The sequence below is a fragment of the Carcharhinus amblyrhynchos genome, unplaced genomic scaffold (assembly GCF_965287045.1).
Source record: "Carcharhinus amblyrhynchos unplaced genomic scaffold, sCarAmb.v2.hapA chromosome_360, whole genome shotgun sequence".
In the NCBI taxonomy this organism is placed as follows: Eukaryota; Metazoa; Chordata; class Chondrichthyes; order Carcharhiniformes; family Carcharhinidae; genus Carcharhinus; species Carcharhinus amblyrhynchos.
This window is the reverse complement of record NW_027650100.1, coordinates 17,894-43,810: the sequence shown is the minus strand read 5'-3', so window position 1 is coordinate 43,810 and position 25,917 is coordinate 17,894. Positions and strand designations below refer to the sequence as shown.

Genomic DNA, 25,917 nt, shown 5'->3' with positions numbered 1-25,917 from the left:
TGAGGCTGTAGGGATAGGGCGGAGGAGAAGGCCTGAGTAAGATGCTGTGTCAGAGAGTTGGTACAAACCCGATGGGCCAAATGGCCACTTCTGCACTGCAGGGATTCTCTGATTCCATGATCTTAACCAGGCCCCTCCCATGTCCTATTTCTATAAAGCCACACATTTAGCATGGCCAATTCATCTAACCTACACATCTTGGGACACTAAGGGGCAATTTAGTATGCTTTGAATTATAAGGAACTAAATTACAATTGTTCGTGAGTTTAAAATACGTGCCCCCCCCCCCCCCACCACCCCTCCAAATATACTGATCCAGCCCAAAGTCTTGGAGTCACTTGGAAAACTTAGTGGCAATATTTACCAGTGACAAGAAGCACTGAAGCACCTTGGGTACGATGGGTATAGAGGGCTATGGGCCAAATGCGGGCAATTGGGATTACTTTAGGGTTTTTTTTTTAGAAAAAAGGGCAGCACGGACAAGTTGGGCTGAAGGGCCTGTTTCCGTGCTGTAAACCTCTCTGATTCTATGCCCTTTACGGAATAGAGCAGGGCAGCAGGCACGTGGGAACACCACTCCCTGAAAGTTCCCCAGCAAGCGCTCACCATCCTGACTTGGATCACCGTTCCTTCACTATCGCTGGGTCAGAACCCAGAAACTGCCTCCCTAACAGCAGAGTGGGTGTACCTACACCACACGGACTGCAGGAAGGCAACCCACACACCACCTTAGAAAGAATCCCATAGAGACTTCAAAAATTCTACTAGGATTACATGGATATATGGATGTTTAACATTTAATTTATTAGTGTCACAAGCAGGCTTATATTAATACTGCAATGAAGTTACTGTGAAAAGCCCCTAGTCGGCACACTCAGTTGCCTGTTTGGGTACACTGAGACAGAATTTAGCACGGCCAGTGCACCTAACCAGCACGTCTTTCAGACTGTGGGAGGAAACAGGAGCGTCCAGAGAAAACCCACACAGACACGGGGAGAACGTGCAGACTCCACAGAGACAGTGACCCGAGCTGGGAATCAAACCTGGATCCCTGGCACTGAGGCAGCAGTGTTAACCACTGTGCCACCCTCCCCGAGGGTAATCGGGGATTGCTGACCCAGCCAGTGACACTCCCCATCCCACCTCCCAAGATCAAAAACTTCTAAGGGGACTTAACGTCTTTGTGGGTAAGTATGGTTAGATGGGCTGAATGGCCTGTCTCATCACTGATCTGATGTCTTTGTGTATGTTTTGGCCCCGTATCTAAGGAAGGATGTGCCGGCCTTGGAAAGGGTCCAGAGGAGGTTCACAAGAATGATCCCTGGAATGAAGAACTTGTCGTGTGAAGAACGGTTGAGGACTCTGGGTCTGTACTCGATGGAGTTTAGAAGGATGAGGGGGTTCTTACTGAAACTTACAGGATACTGTGAGGCCCTGGATAGAGTGGACGTGGAACGGATAGTAGGAAAAACTCGAACCAGAGGGCACAAACCTCAGGCTAAAGGGACAATCCTTTAAAACAGAGATGAGGAGGAATTTCTTCAGCCAGAGAGTGGGGAATCTGTGGAACTCTTTGCCGCAGAAGGCTGTGGAGGCCGGGTCATTGAGTGTCTTTAAGACAGAGATAGATAGGTTCTTGATTAATAAGGGGATCAGGGGGTTATGGGGATGAGAAAAATATCAGCCATGATTGAATGGCAGAGCAGACTCGATGGGCCGAGTGGCCTAATTCTGCTCCTATGTCTTATGTTGTTATGTGTTTTGTTTTATTCAGGCACGTCCCAGGCTGGTTTTGGGTTGCTCGAGTTATCAGAGAGTGAAAGCATTGATCCTGAAAGCAGTGTCCACAAGGCCAGTGAGAGTGCAGACTGCCCAGAGGAGGCGAGCATAGACACCTCGAGCAGACAGTGCAAGGACGCGGATGCAGACACAGGTAGGAGGGGATTGACCTTTCGATGCTGACAACACTCCAGAGACTGTCTTTCTAAACCTTTCAGCATTTCAATTGTCAGTGTTCAAAATATTAAGAAATCCCCAGACTGAACAGATTCCAATTAATTTTCCATTGCGGCGCTGAGGGAGCGCCGCGCTGTCGGAGGGTCGGCGCTGAGGGAGCGCCGCGCTGTCGGAGGGTCGGCGCTGAGGGAGCGCCGCATTATTAACTGAGGCACAGAGGAGTCTCCACCCTGCCATCCCAGTCCCAACCAGTACCACCAGATTAAATTTTTTTTTTATTCATTCATGGAGCATGGGTATCATTGGCTGGGTCAGCATTTATTACCCATTCCTAGTTGTCTTTGGAGGGCAGTGGAAAGTCAACTACATTGCTGTGGCTCTGGAGTCACATGTAGGCCAGACTGGGTAAGGACGGCAGATTTCCTTCCCTAAAGGACATCAGTGAACCAGATGGGTTTTTCCGACAATTGACAATGGGTCATCAGTAGATTCTTAATTCCAAATTTTTTTTTATTGAACTCAAATTCCACCATCTGCCGTGGCGGGATTCGAACCCAGGTTCCCAGAAGATGAGCTGAGTTTCCGGATTAATAGTCTAACAGTAATACCATTAGGCCATTGCCTCTCCAATAGGTCACCCTGACTCAAAACGTTGGCTCTGTTCTCTCTGCACAGATGCTGTCAGGTGCGCTGAGATTTTCCAGTGTTTATTGTTGATGTGCTGCCAGAGTAACTGTCCAGTTATCTCTGTGGGATCTTGCTGTGTGAAAAGTAACTGCTACGTTGTTGCCTGTGCAAGAATGGCTACATGTGCGAGGGTTTTGGAGGAGGGGGCTGGTTTCAGGGGAGGGGTTGTGGGGGTAGAGAGGGTGAGTTTGTTGCTGAGAAGGCCAGCGCTGACTGTTCTTCAGTCAGGAGCCAGGTTTGAGCTCAGACGGTGTTGTATGGGGACAAGATAAACGAGTTCTTTGATGCTTCTTCCTCCTCTTTCCTCGCAGACGCCAACCTCGGGGCTGACCCAGGACGCCAAGCTGCTGACAGAACTGGAACTGGAACCGGAACCAGCCACCCAACCGAGAGGTGCGTTAGAGAGACAAACAGTTTTGAGTGTTCCTGCCCAAGGAGTGGGAGGGGAAATGAGCTTTTTGACATCAGCTGCAAGCTTTTCTTGATTCTGTCTCAGGATGTGGGTGTGGCTGGCTAGATCCAGCATTTATTGCCCATCCCTAATTGCCCCGAGAAGGTGGTGGGTGAGCCGCTATCTTGAACCCACTGCAGTTCCGTATGGGTGTAGGTACACCCACAGTGCTGTTAGGGAGGGAGTTCCAGGATTTTGACCCAGCGACAGTGAAGGAATGGCTGATATCTTTCCCAGTCAGGATGGTGAGTGACTTGGAGGGGAATCTCCAGGTGGGGATGTTCCCTGGTACCTGCTGCCCTTGTCCTTCTAGATGGTAGTGGTGGAAGGTCTGTTGAAGGAGATTGGTGAGTTGTTGCAACGCACCTTGGAGATGGTACACAGCTGCCACTGTGCGTGCGGTCTTGTGGGTGGTACACACGCCTACCGCTGTGTGTCAGTGATGGCGGGAGTGCCAATCAAATAGACTGCTTTGCCAGGATTGTATTCATTCATGGCAAGTCCAGCATTTATCGCCCATCCCTACTTGCCCCTGAGCAGGACAGGGAGCCACCCTAAAGCTGTGTGTCTCACTTGGCCACTTCAGAGGGCAATTGGGAATCAATCACATTGCTGTGGTTCTGGGGTCACATGTAGGCCAGACCGGGTAAGGACGGCAGATTTCCTTCCCTAAAGGACATTAGTGACCCAGATGGGTTTTTATGATCATTGTTAATTGGAGCTTTTAATTCTTGATTCTAGAATTGAAAAGCTCAACCCCAGTTTGTACTCCACAACACTTCATCTCATGTTGTCGATGATTGTAGAATCATACAATGCCACAGTACAGAAGGAGGCCATCCGGCCCATCGAGTCTGCACTGACCACAATCCCACCCAGGCCCTATCCCCATAACCCCATGCTTTTTACCCTAGCTAGTTCCCTTGATACTAAGGGGCAATTTAGCACAAACAATGCACCCTAACCAGCATGTCTTTTGGACTGTGGGAGGAAACTGGAGCACCTGGAGGAAACCCACACAGACACGGGGAGAACATGCAAACTCCACACAGACAGTGACCCAAAGCTGGGAAGCAAAGCTGGGTCCCTGGCGCTGTGAGGCTGCAGTACTAACTACTGTGCCACTGTGGCAACACAGGAGGCCCTTTGGCCCTTTGAGACTAACCCACCATTCAGTTAGATTGTGGCCCACAGCCCTCACGTTACCCTTAGACCACAGGAACCTTCCTCCTCCATCTCAGTCTCCAAATTGCCAAGAGGGAGAGCGCGAGGTGGCTGTAGTCACATCATATCTGATTATTTTAACATGTTAACCACTTTAATACAGACCCTGAAACAAGTCAAGCGAATGCAATCTGACTTGGTATCTTTCTGGGGAGTCAGCCTTTGCCATGTTGCAATGCATGGATCTGCCCTTCAGGCAGACTGAGCCTGGCCTCTCTACAACACCAGAGAGCTGCCAGGGAATGGAATCCCCTGCCAGAAATAGGACAGGTTTAGAATTTCGGAAGGGTGAATATTTGAGAGCCAGTGGGGAACAGGGCAGAAGGACGGGAAGTGGTTTCAGAACAGCCTGCAGCCATGCAATGGGCTGAATGGCCTCCTCTTCCTTTGTGCTCTACTGTAAGTGATGTCATTGTTGATCTGTGGTCTCTCTGAAACCATGGGAACAGATGGGGCAGTGTCATCATTCTGTCATCAGTCGGAACATTCTGCTCTGTGCAGAGCTTGGTCAACATTTAAAAATGTCTGGACAAAACTCCTGGGAGATCTTTCTTGCCGGTCTGACCAGGTGAATTTTGATGGGGTGGGGGGTGCCTCAGCGAGGCAGTCTTGCTCTCTCTGTACAGTCCTGCCTCGTCAACCTCCAGCTTCCTCTCTGAGTGACGCACAGTCCTGATTTGGTCTTGTGTCCATCCATCCTTCACCCTCGCCTGGTCAGTGACCTGGGGCAACACAGTGGTTAGCACTGCTGCCTCACGGTGCCAGGGACCCGGGTTCGATTCCTGGCTTGGCTCACTGTGGAGTTAGCACATTCTCCCCGTGTCTGTGTGGGTTTCCTCCGGGTGCTCCGCTTTCCTGTGAAAGACGCGTGGGTTTGGGTGCGCTGGCTGTGCTAAATTCTCCCTCGGTGTACCCAAACAGGCACCGGAGTGTGGCGACTCAGGGATTATCACGGTAACTTCAATGCGGTGTTAACGTAAGCCTTACTTGTCACACTAATGAATAAACTTTAAGCTTGGCAGAGACTGCTTTGCCACGTGGACTGAGGCTCAGTGCGAAGGCTCTGCAGCGCCCACTCCTGGGCAATGAGGGACTGGCGATTAAACGCCCCCTCTCTCTCTGAATCACAACGTTGTAGGTTCGAGTCCCACTCGTTCCAGGCTGATGCTCCCGGCGCAGTGCTGTGAGAGTGTGGCACTGTTGGGGGTGCCGTGTTATAAGAACATAAGAAATAGGAGCAGGAGTCGGCCATCTAGCCCTTCGAGCCTGCCCCGCCATTCAATAAGATCATGGCTGATCTGTCGCTGCTCAGTTCCACTTTCCCGCCCTCTCCCCATAACCCTTAATCCCCTCTCTTATCAAAAACCCATCAACCCACGTCTTAAAAATATTTAGCGAGGCAGCCTCCACCACTTCAACGGGCAGAGAATTCCAGAGATTTACCACCCTTTGAGTGAAGAAGTTCCTCCTCAACTCCGATCTAAACTGCCCCCTTTTGTTTTTACGGTCTAACTAGCTGGCTGCCCCCTCACTCTGGATTGAGTTGGTGTGCACCATCGTGGACCCCCACCCCCCGCCCCGCCACCAGTGAGTGGGCCTAACCTTGTTGATGGATTGTTGCAGATCGGAGGTTACGTCGAGCGTGCCTGCAGCCCCGTGCCTGGAGAAACTGCGAGATGCCAAGGAGATGACGGCCCATTTCCTGATGCCTTCCGGATTGCGGATCGAGGAGCCCCCGTCACATCCAGACCCGGAGCACTCCGAGATCGCCCCGTCAAAGGAGGACTCGCCGGAGCCAACGCCGTCAGGTATGTCTTTCGTGGTGTGTGTGAGCGTCCAGAACCTCGCTCCCCTGCGGCTCACCACAGCTCAGACCCCCACCCCCCCATCCCCAAGGTGAACCCCACTCCAGGCTGAGCCTCCAGTCAGGGAGTGCTGCTCTGTCACAGGCGCTGCCTGTGAAACACAGGCTCCGCTTGCACCGTCCGCTCGCCGGGAAAGCTCACGTGCTGATACTTCGGAGTAGAATTGGGGGGATGCTGCCGTTGGCCAATCTTCATCTTCAGTCAACGTCACAAGGACACATGACCCTATGACAGTGCAGCTTGCTGTGTGCTCATTGGCTGCTGCCTTTGCTACATTACCACAGTAATCCCACTTCAGGAAGCACCTCAGCGGCTGGGATGAGATTCCAGACATCCTGAGATTGGGAAAGGCACCGTGTGAATGCGAGCCTTCCTTGAGTCACCCTCACTCTCTAATGATCATTTGTGCCGGTGGGAATGAGAGGTGGGGTGGGCAGCGCAGGGGGGAAAGGAAGTGGGGGGGAAGGGAGAGTGAGGGGGCACGGGGGTGGGGTGGGGGGCGAGGGTGGTGGGAGCAGGCATGAGTCAGGGAGGCAGGAGGGTGGGGGGAGAGAAGGTGTCAGGGGGTGAGGGTGGTGGGAGCAGGCATGAGTGGAGGGGGAGGCGGGGGGAGAGAGGGTGAGAGGGCGTGTTGGAGGGGGGAGCGGGGGATGTGAGGGTGGTGGGAGCAGGCATAGGTGGGGGGAGGCAGGGGTGGAGGAGGGAGGGGGAGGAAGGTTGGGGTGGGGGGAGCAGGGTGTCTGGTTGGAGAATCCAGCTCTCCCACAGCATTCCCAATACTAAATGAATCTTTGAGCTTTGCTCCCCGCAGTAAAAATGATAAACGGTCAGACTTTTAAAGACTTTGACTAAAAGAACATGTTAATGTATAAGAAATGGAACATGCTTTGAATTTGTTTTTGCATGTTTGTACCTATTACAATCCAGTTACTGTGGTTTAACTCTTTAATAGGAATGCCCCTCAGGGCCCCCCTGCCCCTGATTGTCCGGCGGTGGGGGGGGGAGGTGTTGTTATTAATTGGAGGATTGGATGGGGTGAACCGTTGATGAATGAGCTCTCTCAGCCTCTGCCCTGTTAGTGATTGCTGCCAGTTTCCAGCCTGTGCCGGGAATGAGTTCTTGCTGCTTTCCTCTCTCTCAGGTCCCAGCGCAGAAACTCCTGTGAGAAGTGAAAGTGTTTCGTCACGCCGTGTCGATCATTTAAAAGTCCTCCATCTCTCTGGGCAACAAACGCTGGCACAGGAAAGCCTCTCAGAGTGAGTACCACCAGTACCTGAGCTTGGTATACAGTCGCTGGGTGAAATCTAGGGTCAGGCTGTGCCTCACACATTGAGTATACCCAGTCTGGTGACAAAATCTCCCCCAGGGCCTCATTTGTCTCTCTATCTCTCTCTCTCTCTCTCTCTCACATTTGTCTCCTCCAGCGCCACAGTAGTGGCACAGTGGTTAGCATTGCTGCCTCACAGCGCCAGAGATCTGACTTCGATTCTTGGCTTAGGTCACAGACTGTGTGGAGTCTGCACTGTGGGTGGAGCTGTAATCACTCTTTGTACTGCGGCACAGTGGTTAGCACTGTTGCCTCGCGGTGCCAGGAACCCAAGTTCAACTCCCGGCTTGGGTCACTGTCTGTGCGAAGTCTGCACGTTCTCCCCATGTCTGCGTGGGTTTCCTCCCACAGAGCGAAAGATGTGCGGGTTAGGGTGCGTTGGCCGTGCTAAATTCTCCCTCAATGTACCCAAACAGGAACCGGAGTGTGGCAACTAGGGAATTTTTGCAGTAACTTCATTGCAGCGTTAATGTAAGCCTACTTGTGACACCAATAAACAAACTTTAACATCTGGAATCTCTGCATTTCCCCCAGTCCCTGGCCTCTCTTGCAATCCTGATTATAATCACCCCACCATTGATGGCTTTGTCTTCAACAGCCAGTTCCTTCCCTAAACCTGTCCGTTTTACAGGAGTGTTAGAAGGTGGTCTAGTGGCACATTGGGATTAGCGTCCCTCCCTGTGGGCCAGAGTTCGAGTCCCAGCCCAGGACTTGATGACCAAGGAAGGTGCATTCATAACACGCCCAGACAGATTAATAATCAACTTGTAAACTTTTCCAAACACACCCGAGGTCCCCAGTGGTGGTCGCTCGATGAGGGATCTGCTTCCTTTAAGATCGGGGGCCTGGGAGAGGAGAGTGATGCACTCAGCAGTCTGTCTGTCCGCACATTCTCCCCGTGTCTGCGTGGGTTTCCTCCCACAGAGCGAAAGATGTGCGGGTTAGGGTGCGTTGGCCGTGCTAAATTCTCCCTCGGTGTACCCAAACAGGCGCCTGAGTGTGGCAACTAGGGGATTTTCACAGTAACTTCATTGCAGCGTTAATGTAAGCCTACTTGTGACACTAATAAATAAACTTAAACTTTAAAGCTTAAACAGGCCCTGCGGCGGTTTGTTAAAGGCCAGAGGTGATCACACCTTGAGGTTTTAAATGACCCTGTCCCCACCCCAACTGATTATCAGTGAAGCAAAACTGAGGCCACTTTAGCCACGCTGAGCCATTGCGGTGCCGACTGGATTTAAATGTCCTGTCTGTGCCTCTCGGGGTGTGTGTGGGAGGGCCCGGTTCCTGCACTGTAAGCCAGGCTCTGGGGCAGTATTGAGGGAGCACTGCATTACACTGCAGAATGGGATATTAAAGCAAAGCCTCTGGGGCCATCTGTGTGAGAGTGAGTGGGCTGAACATTTTCCACACTCTCTCTGAGCGTCCGTGAGGTCTCCTAACCAAGGAAGCATTGTGATCTGTATCTACATGTTGTGTCTGATTATTCTGAAACTGCGGATTAGAGAGAGCAAAAAAAAGGCTTGGATTTATTAATGTTGAGGTTGTTTGCGCAGAGAGCAAGATGACTCATTGCAACCCATTGTCGTCAAAAGGCTTCAAGTGTCTGTGTGTGTGTGTCTGTGTGTGTGTGTCTGTGTGTGTGTGTCTGTGTGTGTGTGTCTGTGTGTGTGTGTCTGTGTGTGTGTGTCTGTGTGTGTGTGTCTGTGTGTGTGTGTGTGTCTGTGTGTGTGTGTGTGTGTCTCTCTCTGTGTCTGTGTGTGTGTGTGTGTGTCTCTCTCTGTGTCTGTGTGTCTCTCTCTGTCTCTGTCTGTGTGTGTGTCTGTGTCTGTGTGTCTCTCTCTGTCTCTGTCTGTGTGTGTGTCTGTGTGTCTCTCTCTGTCTCTGTCTGTGTGTGTGTCTGTGTGTCTCTCTCTGTCTCTGTCTCTGTGTGTGTGTCTGTGTCTCTCTCTCTCTCTCTGTCTCTGTCTGTGTGTGTGTCTGTGTCTCTCTCTCTCTCTCTGTCTCTGTCTGTGTGTGTGTCTGTGTCTCTCTCTCTCTCTCTCTGTCTCTGTCTGTGTGTGTGTCTGTGTCTCTCTCTCTCTCTCTGTCTCTGTCTGTGTGTGTGTCTGTGTCTCTCTCTCTCTCTCTCTGTCTCTGTCTGTGTGTGTGTCTGTGTCTCTCTCTCTCTCTCTCTGTCTCTGTCTGTGTGTGTGTCTGTGTCTCTCTCTCTCTCTCTCTGTCTCTGTCTGTGTGTGTGTCTCTCTCTCTCTCTCTGTCTCTCTCTCTCTCTGTCTGTGTGTGTGTCTCTCTCTCTCTCTGTCTCTCTCTCTCTCTGTCTGTGTGTGTGTCTCTCTCTCTCTCTCTGTCTCTGTCTGTGTCTCTCTCTCTCTCTCTCTCTCTGTCTCTCTCTGTCTGTGTGTCTCTCTCTCTCTCTGTCTGTGTGTCTCTCTCTCTGTAAATTATAGCTGTTGAGTTGGGGATGTTCGGAGGGCATCGTGTTTCTTGTTGCTACGATACTGCAGCGATTTGCATTGGCCGCTCCTCCTCCCAGTGGCAGGTCCTTTGCCGCTGTATACACGGAGAAACCAGAGTGAGGTGGTGCCTGCATTGTGTGATGTTAGGCTGCAGGATGTTGAGTAAAGGGATGTACTGATTAACCCCTCTGTTCGGGTGTACCTGCATCAAAGAAGACCAGCTACAGTGTGTCCCTATCCCGCTCCCGATGAGGGATTGCCCAGTTAGCAGGAACATTCCTGACTGGAGATGGTTTGGTTGACGAGGGTGGGGTTGCGTGTTACCTGCTGTGTCTGAGGGGGTGCGGGAGACCTCGAGTGATGTCTAAGCATCATAAAAGCCATCCACGCTCTGCAATGAAGTGGCAACTTGCATTTATATAGCACCTGTAACAGGATTCACAGGGAAGGTTGTCAAACAAACGTGACACTGAATCGAATCAGTGATATCAGCACTAACCAGCTTGGAGTTGACTTGGAACAAGTTGATAGGTGCAGAGGTTTACGGTGAATGGCCAGTGGCTGAGCCATTCAGGACGAGGCTGTGATTTTTCGAACGTCGCCTTTTGGAGGGATGGGGGAGATGTCGTGTTGGAGCCGGTTACTGAGAGGGGCTTGGACCAGGGAGGGATTTGGAAATGAGGATGAGAATTTTAAAGTTGAGGAGTGTAGGTTAGTGAGAACTTGGGTGATGGGAGAGTGGGATTGGATGAGAGTGATCATGGACACGGGGTCTTAGACACGGGGCAGGGGTTTTTATAATTCATCTGTGGGACATGGGTATCGCTGGCTGGGCCAGCATTTATTGCCCATCCCTAGTTACCCTTAGAGGGCAGTTGAGAGTCAACCACATTGCTGTGGCTCTGGAGTCACATGTAGGCCAGACCGGGTAAGGATGGCAGATTTCCTTCCCTAAAGGGAACCAGATGGGATTTTCTGACAATGGTTTCAGTTCATCAGTAGATTCTTAATTCCAGATATTTTTTATTGAATTTAAATTCCACCATCTGCCGTGGCGGGATTCGAACCCGGGTCCCCAGAACATCAGCTGAGTTTCTGGATTAATAATTTAGTGATAATACCACTCGGCCACTGCCTCCCCTGGGTTTTGGACACGGTGTGGAGAGGCCAGCGTTGGACTGGGGTAAACACAGTAAGAAGTCTCACAACGCCAGGTTAAAGGTTTATTTGGTAGCAAACGCCTTTCTGCTACCAAATCAACCTGTTGGACTCTAACCTGGTGTTGTGAGACTACTTACTTTGGGCATGGGGCAGAGTTTTGAACCCTTTGTAGATACTCGTGGTCCTGGGCAGAGCTGGAGCCATTCCAAGCTGTGATACATCTGGAAAGAGTGCTGCATCTGAATGGCCTCCTCCTGTGCTGTAAACGTCTCTGAGGCAAAGGCCATCGCTGGTGCCTTCCCTCCAAAAGGCTGGTCTTGGTGTCGAGCTGGTGCAGGCTGGTGTGATAAACCTCCCCCTGCCCAGTGGTGTTTGATTGAATAATGGTTCTGTGCCTGCCATCCCTGATGATGTACCATCTCTTTTACAGAAGCTCCAACGATGTTATTGATCCATCTCAGGAGGCCTTCGGACCGACTCCCATCATTGTTCCCAACAGCCCAACGGAGCAAGCAGGTGAATTAGGTAACGGTGCTCACCCGGAAATACTCCGGAAAATATTACACCCACTTCTTTCCTTCCAAAGACGTAGACCTCACTACCAAAACCACAATTAATGTCCCCTCTGATTACAACAGCACCTATTTATAAAGCATTGTAAGGCTTTTCAAGCTTTTAAAGTTTACTTATTAGTGTCACAAGTAAGGTTTACATTAACACTGCAATGAAGTTATTGTGAAATTCCCCTTGCCGCCACACTCCTGTTCGGGTTACACCGAGGGAGAATTTAGCACGGCCAATGCACCCTAATCTGCACATCTTTTGGACTGTGGGAGGAAACTGGAGCGCTCGGAGGAAACCCACGCAGACACGGGGAGAACGTGCAGACTCCACACAGACAATGACTCAAGGCCGGGAATCGAACCCAGGTTCCTGGCGTTGAGAGGCAGCAGTGCTAACCCACTGTGCCACCCTGAATTGGGGGTGGGGGAAGGTGGTAGAATGATCACAGTTTCAAAATACCTGCTGAAGACAGGAGGTGAGAATTTTCTTATCAGAGTCTCTGGAATTCTCTTCCTGAAAAGGCAGTGGAAGCACAGGGTAAGGGGGTTCACCGCTGGATTTATTTATCCAATCTCACATCAACAGCTCCCTTGCTTTGGGCTCCCACAACAAGCAGCAATATCTTGCGATCTGGAATGTTCCGCTGTGAAGATGGGTAAGTATTTGAAAGGGAAGGTTTTTGCAGGGCGGAGTGGGGAACTGAGGGTGCCATCTTACTGGCCACCCATGCCACGTTCCTACTACAGCGAGGTCAGAGAGTTTGGTGCCCAGTTAAATCTCCTGTACACTGCAGCGGGACAGGAAAATCTCACCGGGGTGAACAGCCGGAACATTCCGGTCTTAGAATATTGTTAAGGCAGAGCGAGATAGGTTCCTGATTAGCGAGCAGGGGTGAAAGGTTATTGAGGAGAGTCAGGATTGTGATTACAGTCTGATCAGCCCTGGCCTTATTGAATGGGGGGAACAGGCTTGAGGGGCCAAATGGCCTACTCCTGCTCCTGCTCCTAATCTGTATTACAGAAGTGAGGGTGGCACTGCGCCATATAAGATACTGGGCCGGGTGACCAAAAGCTTAAATGTTTAAAAGGTCTATTTATTACTGTCACAACTAGGCTTACATTAACACTGCAATGAATTTACTGTGACAATCCCCTCTTCACCACACTGCGGCATCTGTTCGGGTCAGTAGTGACCCTAACCAGCATGTCTTTCAGACTGTGGGAGGAAACCGGAGCACCTGGAGGAAACCCATGCAGACACGGGGAGAATGTGCAGACCCCGTACAGTGACCCCAAACCAGGAGTTGGACCAGGTTCCCTGGCGCTGTGAGGCAGCAGTGCTAACCACTGTGTCGCTTGATCAAGTGGGGTAGGTCTTAAGGAGCGTCCGAAAGGAGGAGAGTGTGGTGGAGAGGTGGGAATGTTCAGAGAGGGAATTCCAGAGCTTGGAGACCAGGCAGCTGAAAGTTCGGCCACCGGTGGTGGAGCGATAGAAATCAGGAATGTTCAAGAGGCCGGAATGAGAGAAGTGCAGAGATCTTGGAGGGAGGGCTGAGGCTATGGGGGTGGACTCGAAAACTACATAAGAACATAAGAAATAGGAGCAGGAGTCGGCCATTTAGCCCCTCGAGCCTGCCCTGCCATTCAATAAGATCATGGCTGATCTGAAGTGGATCAGTTCCACTTTCCTGCTTTCTCACCATGACCCTTAATTCCCTTGTCTGTCAAAAACCTATCTACCCGTTACTTAAATATGTTTAGCGAGGCAGCCTCCACCACTTCAACGGGCAGAGAATTCCAGAGATTCACCACCCTTTGAGTGAAGAAGTTCCTCCTCAACTCTGATCTAAACTGCTCCCCCCTTATCTTGAGGCTGTGCCCTCGAGTCCTGCTGTCCTTTCTAAGTGGGAAGAATCTCTGTACTCTACCCTATCCACCCCCTTCATTATCTTATACGTCTCTATAAGATCCCCCCTCATCCTTCTAAACGCCAACGAGTACAGACCCAGACTATTTAGTCTCTCTTCATAGTCTAACCCCCTCATCTCCGGATGCTAGGATGAGAATTGGATTCTTCTGGAGAGCAGGGTGCTGCACCCTCGACTTAAACCATTGCTTTCTATCAAACACCTGTGGCTGTTCACCGCAGCTGAGTGAGTCCATCCCGATAGACAGTTACAAGGGATTATCTTAAAAAAAAAACCCTACTCCCCCTGTTCCCCACCTCACAGCCCTGCAAAAATGTCCCTTTCAAATATTTATCCATCTCCACGTTCCAGATAGCAAGATATTTCTGCTTGTTGTGGGAGCCCGAAGCAATACGAGATTGGAGTAAATACATCCAGGGGGGAATTCTGGAGAAACATCCTTGCCCAGTCAGGGATAGAAAGAAATGTTGGTGAGGTGACTGGAGGCTCGTGTAAAACTGAAATTGGATGGGCTGAATGGCCTCGTCCTCTGCTATACACTCTGGGCTTTGCAGGTGTGCAGTTCTGTAGGACCTGATGCCAAAACTTCAGTGGCCGTTCCTATGTAAAACCAGACTGTGGGATATTTGACTGTGACAGGCGTCACAGTTGAGCCTGCTGTTTTGCTTAGATGCAGAACGACCCCTGACTGAATGTAAACCTCCCTAGACCTGAGGCTCTGGGTCAGTGATGTCCTTCCCTCGGTAGGAATGAATTAGCTCTGCATAGGCTCCCCTATCCCGACATCTCAGCCCACACCGGGTAAGGGGGCCAGTTATTAATGGAACTAGCAGAAGTACATATATTATATCTGCACATGAGATACGAGTGTGCAACACACTAGGTTTGGATGCGAGGGTAGGTACAGCACGGGGTTAGATACAGAGTAAAGCTCCTTCTACACTGTCCTCCCCCATCAAACACTCCCAGGACAGGTACAGCATGGGGTTAGATACAGAGTAAAGCTCCCTCTACACTGTCCCCCATCAAACACTCCCAGGACAGGTACAGCACGGGGTTAGATACAGAGTAAAGCTCCCTCTACACTGTCGCCCCATCAAACACTCCCAGGACAGGTACAGCACGGGGTTAGATACAGAGTAAAGCTCCCTCTACACTGTCCCCATCAAACACTCCCAGGACAGGTACAGCACAGGGGTTAGATACAGAGTAAAGCTCCCTCTACACTGTCCCCCATCAAACACTCCCAGGACAGGTACAGCATGGGGTTAGATAGTGTGCCAGACCAATTGAAATGGTGGGTAGCTTGTGATCTAATACAAAAACTATCATTTGTTGTTGCAGAAAAAGATGTTCTTAGTGTCTGACTAGGAGAGGGAATGCTGCCTGTGATAATATTTAACCTTTCTCCTTTCCAGCAGAGGAGCCAATGGATACCTCCCTGCCACCCGCAGACCCCAGCCAATTGGGGAAAAGCCCGTGTGAAGATGAAGAGCCGATGGAAATGGACCAACCTGCGGAGCAGACAGCGCAGGCGCCATTCCCCGGCCCGCAGTCCTCCACACCGGTGTCAGTGACCGCTCCCGCATTCACCGCGGGCTCTTTGATTCCTGTGCCAACACCGCCAGATTTATCCCATGTAAGTGCTCGGGGCTCCTTTTGGGTTTCTGAAACCTCGGTGTCCAATGAGCTTCAGTCACAGAGAGGTGGTAAAACATTGCAGCGTCGTCAATCTCCTCTGTGAACAGATGCTGCTGAATATCAAAGAACAAAGAAAATTCCAGCACAGGAACAGGCCCTTCGGCCCCTCCAAGCCTGCACTGACCATGCTGCCTGACTGAACTAAAACCCTTCCGGGGACCGTATCCCTCTATTCCCATCCTATTCATGTATTTGTTCAGACACCCCTTAAAACTCTATTGTATCCATTTCCACCGCCTCCCCTGGCAGCGGGTTCCAGGCACCCACCACCCTCTGTGTAAAAAAAAAAACTTGCCTCGTACATCTCCTTTAAACCTTGCCCCTCGCACCTTAAACCTGTGCCCCCCTAGTAATTGACTCTTCCACCCTGGGGAAAAAGCTTCTGACTATCCACTCTGTCCATGCCCCTCATAATCTTGTAGACTTCTATCAGGTCATCCCTCAACCTCCGTCGCTCAAGTGAGAACAAACCAAGTTTCTCCAACCTCTTCTCATAGCTAATGCCCTCCATACCAGGCAACATCCTGGTAAATCTTTTCTGGACCCTCTCCAAATCCTCCACATCCTTCTGATAGTGTGGTGACCAGAACGGAGCACTATATTCCAAGTGCAGCCTCTCCGTCTGGGCTATTTGTGTGTGGGATGTGGGTGTCGCTGGCTGGGCCAGCATTTATTGCCCATCCCTAGTTGCCCTTGGAGGGTAGTTGAGAGTCAACCACATTGCTGTGGCTCTGGAGTCACATGTAGGCCAGACCGGGTAAGGATGGCAGATTTCCTTCTCTAAAGGATGTTAGTGAACCAGATGGATTTTTCCAACAATCGACAATGGTTTCATGGTCAGCAGTAGATTCTTAATTCCTGATTTTTTTTTTTTGTTATTGAATTCAAATTCTACCATCTGCTGTGGCGGGATTCGAACCCGGGTCCCCAGAACATTAGTTGAGTTTCTGGATTAATAGCCTAGTGTTAATACCTCTAGGTCATCACCTTCCCCCTGAATTTACTTTGTATTTCTGGCACAAATGTCTCTCAACACTCGATTAATAAAATCTGGAATCTTAGGCTGGTCTCAGTAATAGTGACCACAAAACTATCACGGTGACAAGGTGGTTAGCACTGCTGCGTCACAGCATCAGGGACCCGGGTTCGATTCCCGGCTTGGGTCACTGGCTGTGCGGAGTCTGCACGTTCTCCCCATGTCTGTGTGGGTTTCCCGCCACAGTCCTTAGCCCTGAAGGTCAGGTGGATTGGCCACGATAAATGCAGGGGGGGTACGGAGACAGGGCGGAGGGAGGGACTGGGTGGGATGCTCTTTTGGAGAGTTGGTGCAGACTCGATGGGCTGAATGGCCTCTTTCTGCACTGAAGGTCTTTGGATCAAAAATCCCATCTGGGTCACTAATATCCTTTAGGGAAGGAAATCTGTTGACAGCGCGGCGCTCCCTCGGCGCCCTGACCCTCTGGCAGCGCGGCGCTCCCTCGGCGCCCTGACCCTCTGGCAGCGCGGCGCTCCCTCGGCGCCCTGACCCTCTGGCAGCGCGGCGCTCCCTTGGCGCCCTGACCCTCTGGCAGCGCGGCGCTCCCTCGGCGCCCTGACCCTCTGGCAGCGCGGCGCTCCCTCGGCGCCCTGACCCTCTGGCAGCGCGGCGCTCCCTCGGCGCCCTGACCCTCTGGCAGCGCGGCGCTCCCTCGGCGCCCTGACCCTCTGGCAGCGCGGCGCTCCCTCGGCGCCCTGACCCTCTGGCAGCGCGGCGCTCCCTCGGCGCCCTGACCCTCTGGCAGCGCGGCGCTCCCTCGGCGCCCTGACCCTCTGGCAGCGCGGCGCTCCCTCGGCGCCCTGACCCTCTGGCAGCGCGGCGCTCCCTCGGCGCCCTGACCCTCTGGCAGCGCGGCGCTCCCTCGGCGCCCTGACCCTCTGGCAGCGCGGCGCTCCCTCGGCGCCCTGACCCTCTGGCAGCGCGGCGCTCCCTCGGCGCCCTGACCCTCTGGCAGCGCGGCGCTCCCTCGGCGCCCTGACCCTCTGGCAGCGCGGCGCTCCCTCGGCGCCCTGACCCTCTGGCAGCGCGGCGCTCCCTCGGCGCCCTGACCCTCTGGCAGCGCGGCGCTCCCTCGGCGCCCTGACCCTCTGGCAGCGCGGCGCTCCCTCGGCGCCCTGACCCTCTGGCAGCGCGGCGCTCCCTCGGCGCCCTGACCCTCTGGCAGCGCGGCGCTCCCTCGGCGCCCTGACCCTCTGGCAGCGCGGCGCTCCCTCGGCGCCCTGACCCTCTGGCAGCGCGGCGCTCCCTCGGCGCCCTGACCCTCTGGCAGCGCGGCGCTCCCTCGGCGCCCTGACCCTCTGGCAGCGCGGCGCTCCCTCGGCGCCCTGACCCTCTGGCAGCGCGGCGCTCCCTCGGCGCCCTGACCCTCTGGCAGCGCGGCGCTCCCTCGGCGCTGCAGTGGAATATGAACCTTGATGATTCACATAAATCTCAGAGGCAATACTCTACCTTGCTCAGCGAGGTTGCGTTACACAATAGATGTACGTGCTTTCTGAATGAGCTGCTAATTTCCCTGGCGAGTGAAATATTCACAATAAAATGTTTTTTTTTTAAATTTATTTTTGAAGGATATTTTTATGCCGACCCCAAGCCTGTCAGAAAACGCCAGCGGCGTTGTAAGGGTTAAACCCAAAGCCGCTCTGACGGGAAACCCCCCTAAACCAGCCGTGGCAGCGTCCGACAGCGAGGTGGAGGGTGAGCAGCAGGATCCGGGACGGAAGGGGAGGTCGGAGATCGGGGTGAAGAAGCTGGACGAGCGGGCGGGGGAACCCTTCGAGTTGAAGCTGTCGGCCAGTGAGTGCCAGCTGCCAATGGACACAGAGGAGAGCCCAGCCTCCGGCTTTGAGGACAGCCAGGCCACCCAGATCGAGGAAGGAGCTGGCGCTGATACCAGCCAGGAAGCCCAGCCCGAGGAAAGCCGCAGCTTCCATCTGGGAATGACGGAGGAGAGCCAAGCGCAGCCCCCCTGTCCTCCCGAAGCTTCAGCCCAGGATTCCTCTGCCCGAGCGGCTGATAAGCCGGAGGGAAAGGACGGAGAGGGCGAGCCGGGTGGAGGAGGAGCGGCTGTGCTGTCGCTCCCCTGCCGAGAGCCACTGAACCTTCATTGGACTGCTTCATCCCGCGGGTTTGGCAATCCGCCCAGGAATGTTGTCACGGTGAGACGAGGAATTGTGAACGAAACTCCAATGGGCGAGACAGAGAAGGTACCCGCGTCCCTGAGTCTCGACGAACACGCAGGAAAAGGGCCCCCAAAAGAGGAGGGCAACGGGATGGTCCAAGAAGCTTCCCTCGACCTGGAACTTTCTCAAAGCCAAACGCAATCCGCAGCGCTCCAGAAGGAAAGACAGCCAAAGGAAGACGAGGAACCAATGGAGGAGGAGATCAGTGACACTGTCAAATTGAAGGGAATTTTCCATGCTCCTGTACTTGCAAATCCGGACCATTCCCACCCCGAGCGTCCCCTCATTCCGGCTCCCGAACACTCGGGAAACAAAGACCGGGGCATCGAGGAAGAAGAGGCTGCGGAGAGCCGTGGGGCCGTTGGCCAGAGTCCAAACGAGGATGGCAAATCAGCGTCACAGAAACCGAGAGAGAAGGTTCCGGAATCTTCTGAGAAAATCAGCCTGGTCTCTTCGGGAGACCAGGAAGGTTTGATTGAAGACTCGCAACTGCAAGGTGGGGAGGTCACAGATGCTGGGAAGGAGCTGCAGGCAGAGTTGGTCATCAAGATGCAAGCGGAAGGCGAGGAGACCTTTAAGGAGCAGAAGAACCCGGGCAGCCAGAGCGAAGCATCCCCCGGACAAGAGGCGAAAATCCCGGGAAGACACCCCCACCAACCGGAGGCTGAGGAACTGGCGAAAGCCAGCGGCGTCGACCTGTCGATGGGATCTCCAAAGACACAGGGAGCCAGTCAGCAGGAACCGGACGTGAAGATTCGGAACAAAGGAGTTCCTGATCTTCAACAACCGGAACATTCGGTGAAGAACCTTCTGGACAGTTCTGGTGGTGGGTACTTCAGTAAGATCCACGTTGGTGATGACTGAGTCAGAATATCGGATTGAGGGCAGGGAAACACACTTACCCTGTTGAAAAGTTGAGGTCAGTCGGATAGAAGGGTTTAAAGTTTATTAAAGTTTTTTTGTTAGTCACAAGTAGGCTTACATTAACACTGCAATGAAGTTACTGTGAAAATCCCCTAGTTGCGCACACTCTGGCACCTGTTTGGGTACGCAGAGGGAGAATTTAGCACGGCCAATGCACCCTAATCAGCACACCTTTCGGACTGTGGGAGGAAACCGGAGCACCCGGAGGAAACCCACACAGACACGGGGACAATGTGCAAACTCCACACAGACAGTGAGCTGAGCCGGGAATCGAACCCGGATCCCTGGCGCTGAGAGGCAGCGGCGCTAACCACTGTGCCACTGCCCAGGGTGGCACCCCGGGTGGGTAAAGTCAAAGAAAAGGTGAGGGCCCAATGCTGAGGTCACGGGTGTGGAGATTGTAGCGAGGCAAAGAACGATGAGATAGCATCAGTCATATCAATCATCCCTTGGCTCGCTCCACACCCCACTGATGGAAGTGAGTGATCGTTCCTGGCAGAAGGGGCTGATTTGGGTTGAGATTTGGTAAGCCCCCCCCCCCCACAGGAACCAGAATCAGGTGGGATCTGAAACCAATCCTCCACTTGATCCCTTGGGATCCTATCGAATAATACGGATTAAATTGCACCCCCCACCGCCCCGGGCTGCATTAACCCTCACCAATGAAATAAATAAATAGGCAGCAGAGACACTGGGACCTTGATTCCTGGTCAAGAGCGGGTGTTTAGGGGCTAAATTGCTTGGTTAGAGGCCGTGGGACAATATGTGCCGTTCAGATGTAGCCTTACAGAGTGACGAAGAGCAGAAGAGATGGGAGTGTTTGAGAGAGTGACCGACTCTGGCAGCTGACTCTAATGGCGAACCGCACCTTTTCTGTTGAGTTGTGAATGTTCTTTCCTCCTCCAGAAATCCCATTTCACTTCACGCTGCCCAAGGAAGGAGATGTTATCCAACCCATCAGCAGCGGAACGCCACCTCTGATTGGCAAGTTGAAGCAGGGCCCGAGGCACAGCACCCCTATTGGTAGGTTCTGGGAGTCACATGGTCTCTCACGGTCTTCCCAAACAGACCATTCGGCCCAATTGTTCTATGTTATGCTCCCCACACCGCCTCCCCAGTGTGGCACTCCCTTAGCGCCGACCCTCTGACAGTGCGGCCCTCCCTCAGCACCACACTGAGTGTCAGCCTGGATTTTTGTGCTCAGGTCTCTGGGGTGGGACTCGAACCTGTGACCCAGGGACCAGCGTGTTACCCTGGCTTACACTGTGACAATATCACCTTTTTGAGCTGATGGGTTTTTGGTTGAGAGGGAGAACAGTGTAATCTCTCCAGTTCCTAATGACTAAGTCCGCGGAAATATCCCTTCGCGGAGCGGTGACTCCAATCCGTATTTCATCTCAAATCGAATTGAATTCTTGTCCTGTCTCTTTCGTTACTTAGAGCCTGAAGACCGCGCCATGGGAACAGCTGATGACACACCAGACAATGCCATGGGAACCAGTGACGTTGCAGCGGGGGAACATGAGCGGGAGACCTCGAGTCCCGAGTCCCTGGCTGCCTCGACAGCTGACGGCAAGCTGTGCCTGCGAATGCGGCTGGAGACCCCAGTCCCGGAGGAGGGAGACCACTCCGCCCTCTTCAGCCTGGAAAGTAAGGACGGGGAGAACTCATCAGCCCAGCTTCCTCCCTTTGTCTCCTTCTGTCTTTAATCCTGGCCTCCTCTTCTGGACCCTCCCAATTCCCCCTCACCCCGAATACACTGCGGAATCTTGCAGCAGTTCAAGGCACCTTCAAGTAAGCTGCTCGACAGCAGAAGGCATCACTGATAACCCTATCCTCTTCTCACCTGACCGCTTTCTGTTTTTATTCAATTGTGAGACAGAATCTTGAAGCAAGGGTGGGCTATTCGGCCCGTCGGGCCTGCTTTGCTGGCTGGGCCAGCATTTATTGCCCATCTCTAGTTGCCTTTGAAGGGCAGTTGAGAGTCGAGCACTCTTGTTTTAGTTCTGGAGTCACGTGTAGGCCAGACTGGGTAAGGGTGGCAGATTTCCTTCCCTAAAGGACATTGGTGACCCAGATGGGGTTTTCCGACAATCGACAATGGTTCCATGGTCACTGCTAGATTCTTAGTTCTGGAATTTGATGTCAAATTCCACCATCTGCCGTGGCGGGTTTCGAACCCCCAGAGCTGAGTTTGCACAGGAAGATGAGTGTGCACGTGCAGCCTGGTACTTGCAGACACACGCGCTGACAGATCTGAGGAGGGGTTCAGTGGATTAAATTTGATCTTTTCCCTCTGGTACAGCCTTTCCCTTGAGCCAAGGGAGGTTTAGAATTCCCCCCCCACAGTGAAGAATGAAGAGTGTGTGATTTGAACAGTGACACTGCTGTCCTGCTGCTGTGTTACTGGATGGTAACCTCCCCCACACATCTCCACTGGGAGAGAAAAGATCACCACCTCTCCCCTCACTCTGTGGGAGACTTTGTTGATGGTGTTTTGATTGAGGGCGAGCCGGCAGTGAGGTCAACTGGTTCAGTGCTCAGTTATTAGATTCTCTGTGCCGTGTCACCGCTGTGCTTTGTATCCCCCTATCCCTCCCTCCCTCCCCCCTCTCTCTCTCTCTCTCTCCCCCCCCCCCCCCCCCCCGACCCTGGCTCAGGCTGGTGTTTAATTTCTGAGCCAGTCTCCTGTTTCTCTGGAATAATATTTGGTCTTTCTCTCTTTGCAGAGCCTGTTCTGGCAGGAATACAAACATCTGCTGCTGAGGCGGTTGCCAGGTAACGTGTGGGCCTTTCCAATATTGCACTGTGCTCTTGTGTGACAATACTTTGGCTATTTTGCTCCCTCCATTATATTGCAACTGTGTGTTTACAGTAAACCACTTTCCAAACGCCCCTCTGGATCAGCTGGAGGGGTGTTTAATGTTGTGACACTATTGAACCCACTCCAATCGCATTTAGTCCCTTCTCTCTGCCGTGTCTCTCCCTGGAAGCTCTTCCCTTCTTACCCTCCTGGCACAGTGGTTAGCGCTGCTGCCTCACAGCGCCAGCGACCCGGGTTCGATTCCCGGCTTGGGTCACTGTCTGTGCGGGGTCTGCATGTTCTCCCCGTGTCTGTGTGGGTTTCCTCCCACAGTCTGAAAGACGTGCTGGTTAGGGTGCATTGGCCGTGCTTAATTCTCCCTCAGTGTAACCCGAACAGGTGCCGGAGTGTGGCGACTAGGTGATTTTTCACAGTAACTTCATTGCAGTGTTAATGTAAGCCCACTTGTGACACTAATAAATAAACTTCAAACTTGTTCAGTGATGATGAATAAATATTGGCCTGGGCAGATTTGGTGGGGTGGGGGTAGGGAGGGGGAGAGGGGAGAACTCCCTTGCATTTCTCCTTAATAGTGTCAAACTTTCTGTTACGTCCACCGCAGATACCAGATTGTTTCCAGCACTAGAGAAGTGTAGCTATGAGGAGAGTTTGGATAGGTTGGGGTTATTTTCCTTGGAACAAAGAAGGCTGAGGGGTGATTTGATAGAGGTGTATAAAACTAAGAGGGGATGAGATAGAGTGGACAGGTTAGAATCATTTCCATTGGTGGAGAATTCTAGAACCAGCAGAAACAGATTCAAGTGGCAGTAGGGATCGAGGGGACATGAGGAAGATTTTGTTTTTAATGCAGAGGGTGTTGGGTGTCTGGAATTCGCTGCCCAAATTGGTGGTGGAGGCAGAGACCCTAAATTCTCTTAAAAAAGAGTCACAACACCAGGTTAAAGTTCAGAAAGTTTATTTGGAATCACGAGCTCCCGGAACACTGCTCCTTCACTCAGTGAGTCACTCACCTGATGAAGGGGCAGCGCTCCGAAAGCTTGTGCTACCAAATAAACCTCTTGGACTTTCCCCTGGTGTGTGAGACTTCTTACTGTACCCACCCCAGTCCAACACCTATATCTCCACATCTTTTTAAAAAAAAGGTACCTGGATCTGTGCCTTAAGTGCTGTAAGCAGATAGAGCTATGGCTTGGAAAGTAGAATTAGAAAGGTGTAGCAAAAGGCTGGCATGGACCAGGATGGGCCAAATGGCCTCCTTCTCTGCTGTAACTTTTGTATGGTTCTATTTGGGACCTTGGTTCAACATCTTGTCTGAAAGACAGCAGCTCCGGCAGTGCAGCACTCCCTCACTACTGCACTGGCAGTGTCATCCTGGAGTCCACCCTTGGGTCTCTGGATTGGGACTCAAACTTATCACCACTTGAGACTCAAGAGGTTACAGCTCAGCCAAGGGGAGGGGCCGAATGGCCTTCCTCTCCTGTACAATACCTTGCAGTTAGCAGAGTGCGGTCAGTCCAGCGTTAGAACGTCAGGTCTAAGGATTGGAACGGCTGCTCCTGTGGTGTTCTCCGGGGAAAGTGGGGCTGTGACTGATCGGCCGTTTCTCTGTCTGCAGTGCGGCAAAAAGCCAGTCGGTGTTCAGTCGGGTCTGTGAGGTGAGACGCGAGACAGACGCGAAAGAGAAGGAGGAAGCCACCTTCCCGTTGAGGTAATCTTCTTTGATTTGGTCGCTGAGGGTTTGAGGACAGGTTTGGGGTGGGTTGGGGAGAGGGGAAGAGATGGTGATGGAAATGGGGGCCGGTGGAGGTGGTGATAGCATGGGGTGTTTATTTACTTATTCATGGCGATGTGGGCATCGTTGGCTGGGTCAGCATTTATTGCCTGTCCCTCAGAGCATTGCTGTGTCTCTGGAGTCGCATGTAGGCCAGACCGGGTAAGGACGGCAGATTTCCTTCCCTAAAGGACATTAGTGAATCAGATGGGTTTTTCCGACAATGGTTTCATGGTCATCGGCAGATTCTTAATTCCAGACATTTATTGAACTCAAATTTCACCCCCTGCCTGTGCTGGGATTCGAACCCGGAGCCCCAGGGCATTATCTCTGGATGACTGTACAGTGATAATAGCACTCCACCAGTGGCTGCTCTGAGTGTGGGTAGGGAATGCCTCATGGCCCCCTGGGTTGAAACACTGAGCCAACTTTTTTTTTTAAAGCTAAAACTTTAAAAGTTTATTTATTCGTGTCACAGATAGGCTTACATTAACACTGCAATGAAGTTACCGTGAAAATCCTGTGGGCGCCATGCCTCGGGTACACTGAGGGAGAATTCAGACAGTCACCTAGGGTCAGAATTGGACCTGGGTCGTTGCAGCTGTGAGACAGCAGTGCCTCATTATCTCATGTCTGGCATTCTGCACATTCTCCCCGTGTCTGCGTGGGTTTCCTCTGGATGCTCCAGTTTCCTCCCACAGTCCAAAGATGTGTGGGTTGGGTGGATTGGCTGTGATAAATTGCCCCTTGGCTTCAGGGGGACTAGCTAGGGTGAATGCATGGGGTATGGGGATAGGGTCTGGGTGGGATTGTGGGCAGTGCAGACTCAATGGGCCGAATGGCCGCCTCCTGCACTGTAGGGATTCTATTCTATCAAGTACCCCAGCTTTAGAAAGTACGGACACTTTACAATATCCAGCTGACGGTAACTGGGAATGTTTTAGAACCCTTTAAAATGCAGATACAAATTACAACGTGCAATCTCAGTCGGAAGATTTACTTTAACTTCCCAGCTGCGGGGTTTAATTGCAGCTAAAATGCACAGGCAGCCGAATCCAGACTTTGGAAGTACATTCGAGGTCAAATGGTTAGCGTTGCTATGCAACGGTGACTGCTAATTTGAGGTGAGTTGATTGTGAAAACAGTGATACAGGACGCTGTGCTCCCAGCTCCTGGAATCTAAACACCGGAGAAGAACGGGAGGTGGAGCGGGGGAGAAGAGACCTTGACTGCGTTTTTCTTTGCAGCGAATTGAGTTTTTGTTGTTCTCAAAGAAGGGCCCTGGACGGAGGGGAGGAAGGAGCTTGATCTCCGACAGCTCCCGCTCCCTCTGCATTTGTCTCTCCGTTCCCTTCGAGTCCAATCGGAACAAGAAGCAAACATGGAATGTTTTCATTGGCTGTGATGCTATTTCCATTTCCGATGTGGAACTTGGCCAGACAGAGCCCTGGACTGACCCACATTTCACTTAGATTCATTCTCGGGATGCTGGCAGGACCCAGCGTTTTATTACTCTCCCACAACTGCCCCCCCCCTCCCCAAGAAGGTGATGGCTGAACCATCTCCCTGAACCCATTACAGCCCCCGTGTCGTGTTGGCTCACCCACGGCACCACTGGGGAGGGAGTTCCAGGATTATGTTCTATTTATTTAGTGTCACGAGTGGGCTTACGTTAACACTGCAATGAAACTGCTGTGAAAATCCCCCAGTGGCCACACTCTGGCGCCTGTTTGGGTTACACTGGTGAGACTTCTTACTGTGCTCACCCCTGTCCAACGCTGGCATCTCCACATCCATGATCTTTCAGGATGGGGGGGTAGGTGGGGACACCGGGAGAACGGGACACTGCTCTTCAAACCACAT

General features: G+C 52.3%; 1 protein-coding gene across 7 annotated transcripts in view; it reads left to right on the top strand.

Annotated features, from left to right (window-relative positions):
• tp53bp1 (tumor protein p53 binding protein, 1) overlaps positions 1–25,917 on the top strand; it is a 71,841-nt gene that overhangs the window by 28,224 nt on the left and 17,700 nt on the right. For 3 of the 7 annotated variants that reach the window (XM_080183652.1, XM_080183655.1, XM_080183651.1), the window contains exons 6-16: positions 1,775–1,933; positions 2,955–3,036; positions 5,942–6,126; positions 7,325–7,439; positions 11,558–11,652; positions 15,037–15,257; positions 17,924–19,361; positions 20,366–20,482; positions 20,900–21,109; positions 22,189–22,237; positions 23,899–23,991. In XM_080183652.1, the coding sequence (XP_080039778.1) occupies positions 1,775–1,933; positions 2,955–3,036; positions 5,942–6,126; positions 7,325–7,439; positions 11,558–11,652; positions 15,037–15,257; positions 17,924–19,361; positions 20,366–20,482; positions 20,900–21,109; positions 22,189–22,237; positions 23,899–23,991 (2,764 nt within the window). The remainder of the gene's footprint in view (positions 1–1,774; positions 1,934–2,954; positions 3,037–5,941; positions 6,127–7,324; positions 7,440–11,557; positions 11,653–15,036; positions 15,258–17,923; positions 19,362–20,365; positions 20,483–20,899; positions 21,110–22,188; positions 22,238–23,898; positions 23,992–25,917) is intronic. The other 4 variants (XM_080183657.1, XM_080183654.1, XM_080183656.1 and 1 more) reach the window with 4 other exon arrangements.